The 8,681-nt window shown below is 48.1% G+C and overlaps 1 protein-coding gene across 1 annotated transcript; it reads left to right on the plus strand.

Moving 5' to 3' along the window:
* Nucleotides 1-218: 218 nt before the first annotated feature.
* LOC128847814 (uncharacterized) lies at nucleotides 219-8,438 on the plus strand. Its single transcript, XM_054047531.1, has 2 exons — nucleotides 219-454; nucleotides 5,163-8,438. The coding sequence occupies exon 2, from the start codon at nucleotides 5,172-5,174 to the stop codon at nucleotides 6,558-6,560; it is 1,389 nt and encodes a 462-aa protein (XP_053903506.1). The 5' UTR covers nucleotides 219-454; nucleotides 5,163-5,171; the 3' UTR covers nucleotides 6,561-8,438.
* The last annotated feature ends 243 nt before the right edge of the window (nucleotides 8,439-8,681 follow it).

Below are 8,681 nucleotides of genomic sequence, written 5' to 3' on the forward strand. Positions count from 1 at the left end.
ATAGATATGTAGGGTATATCTGTATTTCAAACGTGTGCTGTGCATCTGGGTGACATCCCCAGACACATTAGCATCAGCACTGCCTAGCCTGCTTGATGGCCCATCAAGGGACCTCAGCTATAAAAGGAACCCATTGAAAGGGATACACCTTATGACTCAGCAAGGCATGCAGGGGCATGCCTATCAACAGAACTCTAAGGCTTCATGTGATGAGCAGCTTGTGTTTGGAACAAAGGAAATATACAAGCTGCATGGCAAAAGACTATAAAAGGCAGCTCCAACTTCTCCATTTTGTCTTCAGTCCTGCTTCTTACCTCTGGAATAACCTTTCTACAAAGCTCTGAGCAAAGGACTGAATGACCCATCCAAGCTGTGGATATGTTCCAGAGGGACTTTCAAGCCAGGAAACTCACCGCTACTGCTAGGAACCTGATAGACTTTGAAGTCTTTGTATGTATGTGACTGTTTTACCTTTAAATATTTCTCTTCTTGTTCTTTCTTTCCTTTTTAATAAACCTTTAGTTTTAGACACTAAAGAATAGGCTGGCAGCACGGTATTTTGGGTAAGATCCAAACCTATACTTACCTGGTAATGTGGCTGACCCTTTGGGGTCAGAAGAACATTTTGTATATGTGAGCAGAATTTTTTAAATAACTTCTCACTGTGCTGGACCTATGTGTGATTGGGAGCCAGAGAGCTGGAACGCAATAAAGGGGGCTGTGTGATTTCTTTTTTTGCTTCTTGATAACCAGTATGGGGGATCAGAAGCACAGTGAGTGACTGGTTGGGGAATTTAACGTCAGTGTTACCCACCAGTCTTGGGAGTGTGATACAAAAAGGGCAGGGAGCCAGTGGGAGAGTGGTCCTGTTGGGATCCTGGAAGTGGGTGGGTGGAAGCCTGCCCAGTACTAAAGGGCCTCTCCCAGCCTACAGGGAGGATCCACAAAGCCCGGGATCTCAGTTAATTACGGGGGACAACTAAAGATATAACAGGGACAGGAGTGAGGTCACAGGGCTAAACGAAGGGAACCTGACGGGGACACCGAGCAGAGGACCCCGGACAGCGCCCACTGCTCCTCGAAGTGAGAGAGTGGTCCTTTTGAGCACCGGGATGCAGGCGAGCGCTAGCTCGCCCACTGCTGAAAGCCCCTCCTCCAGCCTAGGGAGGGGCTACTAAACCCGGAACTCAACTGAGGTCGGGGGACAACAAAGGCAATAACAGGAACAAGCATGAGGGTCAAAGGGCCAAAACTAGGGAACGAGAGGGGGACACTGAGCAGAGAACTCCAGACAGTGCCCATTGTGCCTGGAAGCAGGACAGTTGTCCTTTTGAGAAGCAGGAGAGTGGTTGAGGGGAGATAGATAAGCCCTAGGCTAATTAAGGCATGGTTCCCCGTAGAGTAGGGAGGGCTGCTATAGGTTAATTGGAGCACCCTGTAGTCAATTAAGGGCCTGTCAGGAACCTAATAAAACCTTGTTTCAGGCAGACAGGATGTGCGACGAAGGAGAGAGGACTGGAATTTGGAGTTGTATTGCTGACAATTGAAAGACCAGAGAAAGAGAGACCCTGCCCCAGCAGGGAAGGGAGACTCCCTCCCCCAGTGTAAAGGGCTGAGGCTTTCCCTACCCAAGGGAAAGAGGGGAAGAAACCTGCAGGGGTTGAGAGGGGCTGGGGCTCAGCGTGAGGAGCAAACCCAGACCCTCCCCCCCCTTCCCTCCTCTACCACCTTCCCAGGCCACTAGCGAGGCCCTTGGTGCCTCAAGAGTAGGGGCCAGGGATGGCAGCCTAGTCTCCCCGCCTAGAAAAGTGCAGGACCCATCATGCCAACATCGGTCATTTTGTCACATGTGGTGTCAGAAGTGGGATTTCCATGCCTTGAATGTAACCCAGGGTGGGGTATGACCACCCTGTCCCCAAGATGGAGGACGTGGTCAAAGCACTGGTGCAAGCCACTTCCACCCAGCAGGAGGCGACCCAGATCCAGGCAACTGCACCATGCAGCTCTGTGACAGGGTCAGTAGCTCACCGCTGCGGCACCCCCTCCTGGTCGTCTCGGGGAATTAGTTTGAGCCAGTAGAGCGCCCTCTTTGGGTGGCGTCCCGCCTGTCTCGCCTTCGTTGGGTGCGCGGGCTTGCGCTGCTCTCAACATACGGCGCCCTCTTCCAGAGCACTGTCCTCCAACGGTGTCCCTTTGTCCATTCACACCCCCTTCCGGGGGGGGGGGGACAGGTAAACAACAGCCCCACACCTTCGAGCCTGATCCTCACAGTCCAGGACCTGGCGTAGTTCTGGCTGGCCGCTCCCTGCAGCTTGTGGCTGTGCGTAGGGCACCACAGCAAACAAAGGGGGAAAAAGGAAGGGGGGGGACTCAGGCCCGCCCACTATTCTGAGTCCCGGTCCAGAGGCCCTCGGGTGACAGTTTCGCTGTCTTCCTTCTCCTTCCTCCTCTGACTATCCCTCTGGACCGTTTCCCCAACAGCCCTTCTCTACGTTAGGCCTCCTCCTCCCAGGCCTGCCGCCTGTCAGGCTCTGGAGTAGGGCCTTCTCCCACTCTCTCAGGCTGGCCTGCACTGCGCTGTCCGTGGTGCTGGCTTCCCAGCTCTTGAGACAGACCTTCCCCTCTGAAGGCCTGGGACAGACTGACTACTCCTGCTCTGGGCAGTCTTTTATATGGCTAAGCCGGGCCCTGATTGGTGGGCCCCAATCTGCCTTCTGATTGGCTCCCAGTAAGCCCTTTCCTGATTGGCCGCGCGTCTACGCAGGCGCCTAGGCCTGCCACAGCCCACTCTCTCTGGGTGAGGGACAGTTGCCCCACCACAAGCTACAGCAAGAGACCAATCCCTGCTGATGACCCAGACCACCCAAGATCGGGCCATGCTGCAGGAACTAGTGAACCAGGTGAAGACCCTTAGGGAGCTAAGCTGCGGGTATGATGGGACATGGACCATATGGGCCAGCTACTGTCGACTTGGTGAGCCTCCCCCAGACACATAAGACAAGCGTCATGGGGGTCATCTGTTGGCATGGGCTTGGAGCAGGACTTGCAGGGCTTGAACCCCTGGGACTTGGGCATGTAAGCCCTCCCAAGGAAACACGGTCGGGACAGAAGGTAAACCCCCCAGCCCAACTGCTAACTACTAATACTAACTAAAAATTAAACTAAATAAAATGAATAAAGAACAGCAAACAAACAAGGCTAGGGAAACATGGTAGAACTTGCTGAGCAAGATGCCACAGTTCCAATGACCATTACTGGCGCTAAGAAGGAACTGAGGAGGCGTCGGGTCGGCAGGGTCATATATTGAGTGCCATGAAGGCTCTACTCCAGGGGGCTACACAGCCGACCCGACGGGTGCTGCTAGGGGGAAAACTTTCCGACAACTGTGCACGCAGCTCACGCACACCTAATTGGAATCGATCTGAGCAATCACTCAAAGAAGAACCCAAACAATTATATGCCTCTCAGTCTGACATTGATCTGGGGCAAGATAGTGGAGTGGCTAATATGGGACTATATTAATAGAGAATTAAAGGAGAGTAATATAATTAATGCCAATCAACATGCGTTTATGGAAAATAGATCCTATCACACTAACTTGATATCTCTTTTTGATGAGAATACAAATTTGGTTGAGAAAGGTAATAGTGTGGATGTAATAGACTTCTGTAAGGCGTTTTGACTTGGTACTGCACAACATTTTGATTAAGAAACTATAATGAAATAAAATTAATATGGTGCATATTAAATGAATTACAAACTGGCTAACTGATAGGTCTTAAAATCTAACTGAAATGGGAATCATAATCAAGTGGGTGTGTTTTCAGTGGGGTCCCACAGGGATTGGTTCTTGACCCTCTACTCTGTTTAATATTTTTATCAATGACCTGGAAGAAAGCATAAATCATCACTGATGACATTTGCAAATGATACAAAAATTGGGAGAATGGAAAATAATGAAGAGGACCGATCATTGATACAAACGGATGTTGAGGGCTTGGTAAGCTGGGTTCAAGCAAAGAATATGCGGTTTAATATAGAAAAATGTAAATGCGTACCTCTTAAAAATAAACAAATGTAGGCCATATTTGTAGGATGGAGGACTCTACCCTGGGAAGCAGTGACTCTGAAAAAGATTTAGAAGTCATGGTGGATAATCAGATGGCCAAGAGCTCCCAATGTGAAGCTGTGGCCAAAGGGCTAGTGCAATCCTTGAATGCATAAACAGGGATATCTAGTGTTGGAGTGGACAGGATATTTTACCTCTATTGTTGGCACTGGTGCATCCCTGCTGGAATAGTGTCCAATTCTGGGGTCCACAATTCAGTAAGGATGTTGCTAAATTGGAGAGGGTTTAAAAAGGTAGCCATGAGAATGATTAAAGGATTAGAAAATTCAAGGAGCTCTATCTGTTTAGCTTCAAAAGAGAAGGTTAAGGGTTGACTTGATCACAGTCTATAGGTAACTACATAGGGAACAAATGTTAGATAATGGGCTCTTTAGTCTAGCAAAGGTGTAACATGATACTGTGGTTGTAAGTTGAAGCTAGACAAATTCAGACTGGAAATAAGGTGTAAAATTTTTCAAAGGGAAAGGAATTAACCGCTTGAAAAATTACTAAAGCTCACAATGGATTCTCCAACGTGGCAATTTTTAAATAAAGATTAGATGTTTTTCTACAAATTCCGCCCTATAAATTACTCAGGAAGTTTTATGGCCTTGGTCAGACTAGATGATCACAATGGTCCCTTCTACCCTTGGAATCTATGAAAATGTGTTTGGTTTAGTAGCCCTTCTCCAAAATCTGTGAGTTACTTGTTTCAAACTGTCACATGTCCATGAAGGGTTAAACTGTAGACTGAGAGTCCCCAAGAGCTCTGGGGAGGTCATGCCTAAGCTACTAGGGAGATTTGGGAGGTTAGCACTGGTTTTGGAACCTAGGGCTGCTGGATTATGGGGTCCCAGTTCCTAGAAGTCATATCAGCAGAGTCTGTATGCCAGATGTAGACCTGAGAGGCCAGAGACCATGCCTGGACATGGCTCGGACTCAGTTGACTTAGAAGCATGCAGGATCCACTCTCTGGATCCAAACAGTGAAGTCTTGTGAGTGTGCAGTGGGGGGGATCTCAACCAGGTCTGTGATATCTTTCTGTGTTTTATAGGGCTAGACAATGGCAGCAGCAGCAGAAGGTCAATTTCAGGCCATAACCAAAGCCATGGTAAGCATCACAGAAACGGACAAAGTGAGGAAGGAGGCTGAGCTGCTGTTGAAGTCCGATGCCAAGTGGGAGGAGATCTTCATGCCAGCCCCCATCTCCATTGCCATCCTGGGGGAACTAGTACTCCTCTCCATGAGGCAGAAAGATGATGTCTCCATCAATAAGAACCGCTCTACAGATGGGTTTAAAGCTATCGAACACCCAGAATCCTTCAGGGCTTGCTTACGCCAAGTAAGTGAAAGAGCATGGGAGGCCTTCAATGAGGTCAACATGCAGCCGATCTGCTGGCATTCAAAGTATGTCTCAGAGCAGATGACAAACATCATGCAGGGCTTCTTCCAAAATACTCAAGTGGAAAAGAACCAGCTCCAGACAAAGATAAAGAAAATTCAGGACAAAGCAGAGAAGTGCACAGAGTCAGCTCAGGCAATGCAGCAGGGCAAGTTTTTGGAGGTGATTTTCCTGGTCAAGGAACTCTTGCAGGCCTGTCAGAATGCCGAGTATGGTTATGAGAAGGACCTGGATGAGATGAGGATCAAGCTGAAGGAGGTGAAGATCAAACAGGAGTCAGTCAGGAAGACTATGGAGGACGCTAAGTGGAAGCAAATGCAAGTGGAAGGGGAGACAAAGAAGGCCCTCAATGAGATTGAAGAAGCTCTGAACTTCAGTCTCACTTCATGTTATGACATAGGCTCAGATATGACTGATAAAACTGAGTGGATAAAAAAACAATTATCGAAAGTGGAGGCGAGTGGGGAGGCACTGAGGCAGTCCCACAAAGAGGATCACAGAAGCGTCAAGAAGATCATTGAACTGATGAAGGAGCGGACAGAAATCCTCTGTGAGATGAAGGAATATGAGATGAGAGGAAAAGATCTTGAGACAGCCAAGAAGATGGTGAACGAAGGGCAGAGTGCCCTGGGGAAGGTGGAGCAGCAGTGGGATAAGATGATGCAGTTCTTTCATATGATCTCCAACCTGATCCAATTCTGCTTCAACTGGCACATTCAGGAATGTTTAGCGTCTGTAGAAGGCATCCAGCAGATCACTCATGCATTCAATGCCTCCAATATAGCTCAGCTGGTGCACATGTTCTCCAAGATATTCACCCAAGTATGTGAGAAATATCTGATAAACCTAGTCAGCATCACAGAAAGAATCCTCACTATGGAACCTTCCAATCCCAGTTTTGACTCCGAGTGTGCTAAGATAGCCAGTGGCTGTGCTAAGGCCCAGGAGGATATCTCCGACCTCGTGCTGGAGATGAAGAATGAGTTCAAGAGGAACTTAAATGCTGGGCTGGAGACCATCGAGAAGATGAAGGCCATGCAGTACCCATGAGCAAGGAGAAGCTGAAAGTGATTCATGGGGCCAACTGCAAAATAAAAAGATTAGTATGAATATGATGTCTCAGTTAAGTCCCAGGTACTGGGCAAAGATCCACAATCAAGTGATTAAAAATTCCCACCCTTTTCCTCTGCTTTGATTTCAGCTTGAATATCTCAACCAGCCACTCTCTCGAAGCTCACCTCAGAAAAGCTCCATTCAGCTCCACTTGGACCTTCTTGGGACACAAAAATGAAAGAAGCCCTATCAGGTTTCAACTCATCCAGGCCCATCAGGCACCAAGACAGAAAAGTTCTCTTCAATCTATTTCCCCAGGGCTCTAGCTTTAAATGTCCCAAGTGATGAGACTCTCATCTCACACACACACACAATCAAAAGACCCTTCAAAGATATCACCGCTATTAAACACATAATGAAGAGTCTCAAATGGGCCCCACTGCAAGAAGTGGGTCTATGCAGATCCTGACGCATTAGCTCTGTTTAGAGGAGGCATCAGCAGGAAGTAGTGGGAAATTTCATGGGAAGCAGAGGAAGCCATCAGCGGCTGGGACAAGGATGGATGATGAACATCTGGGGGAGAAAGAACTGGAGTACTTGTGGCACCTTAGCGACTAACAAATTTATTTGAATAGTCTCACTGATCACTCTCGTTATAGTGTGTATGGTAACACCCATTGTTTCATGTTCTCAGTGTATATATATACACCTCTACCCCAATATAATGCTGTCCTCGGGAGCCAAAAAATCTTACCGCGTTATAGGTGAAACCGCGTTATATCGAACTTGCTTTGATCCGCCGGAGCATGCAGCCTTGCCCACCACCCCACCCTGGAGCGCTGCTTTACCGCGTTATATCCAAATTCGTGTTATATCGGGTCGCGTTATATTGGGGTAGAGGTGTATCTTCCTACTATATTTTCCACTGCGTGCATCCGATGAAGTGGGTTTTAGCCCACGAAAGCTTATGCTCAAATAAATGTGTTAGTCTCTAAGGTGCCACAAGTACTCCTGTTCTTTTTGTGGATACAGACTAACACGGCTGCTACTCTGAAATCTGGGGGAGAGTATATCATGGGTGAACCCCATGTTCCTCCAAAGGGATAGGAGAAGCCAGAAACCCCAACCTTCTCTGATAGGGATGGAGACTGAAACCAGAGTGCCCTGAGGGGAAACGGAGGTATTGCTGGGGAGCTTCCTCCTGGGACACTGCCCTGTCAACTCAAGATCCATTGGCTTTCCAGTGAGTTGACAGTCTGGGGGTTGTTCATATGTTTCACTTGGTGTAACACTGTCCACCTTGTTACGGTGCTAGGGACACAGCAAGAACCAATCCCGCTAGCAATGCTGCTTTCGGTGAATAAAGAATTAACTCCACACCTCCAGCACTGCAACCTCCTATGGTTTATCACCTGTCAGAGCGATTGGCTGGCCTCTGGCCAAGGAGAGAATCATTGGCCTGATCTTTCTTCTCCTTTATTTGCTGATTGCTATCTTTATGCATTGGCACATACAGCACATCAGTGACTGCAAAATAAACTGTTAGCGCTATCTGGTGAAAGCAAGAGATTCAGTCAGGAGTCCTGGTTTCTATCCCCAGATCTGAGAGGGGAGTGAGGCCTAGTGGTTCGAGTAGGAGAGTTGGACTCAGGACTCCTGAGTTCCATTCCCGGGCCTGAGGGGAGATGGGTAGAACCGGCTGAGGCTGACAGTCAGCTGTTCAGTACAGTCCCATCTGAAGTGCTGCTGACTCCCTGTTGCCGTATATTTGGGGAGCATAATCTGACTTTTTTCTGGGATGCATTTCTGCTGCAATTCTTTCCTGTGACTCATTTAGTGGCTCTGATTCAATAAAGTTTCTGTGACTCCAATTAACCAAGGCTTCTGAATGTACTTCTGTCTACAACAGCTGAGTCAAAATTTAGAATCATAAAATATTAGGGTTGGAAGAGACCTCAGGAGGTCATCTAGTCCAACCCCCTGCTCAAAGCAGGACCAATTCCCAATTAAATCATCCCAGCCAGGACTTTGTCAAGCCGGGCCTTAAAAACCTCTAAGGATGGAGATTCCACCACCTCCCTAGGTAACCCATTCCAGTGCTTCACCACCCTCCTAGTG

The sequence above is a fragment of the Malaclemys terrapin genome, chromosome 13, assembly GCF_027887155.1.
Source record: "Malaclemys terrapin pileata isolate rMalTer1 chromosome 13, rMalTer1.hap1, whole genome shotgun sequence".
NCBI classification, from domain to species: Eukaryota; Metazoa; Chordata; order Testudines; family Emydidae; genus Malaclemys; species Malaclemys terrapin.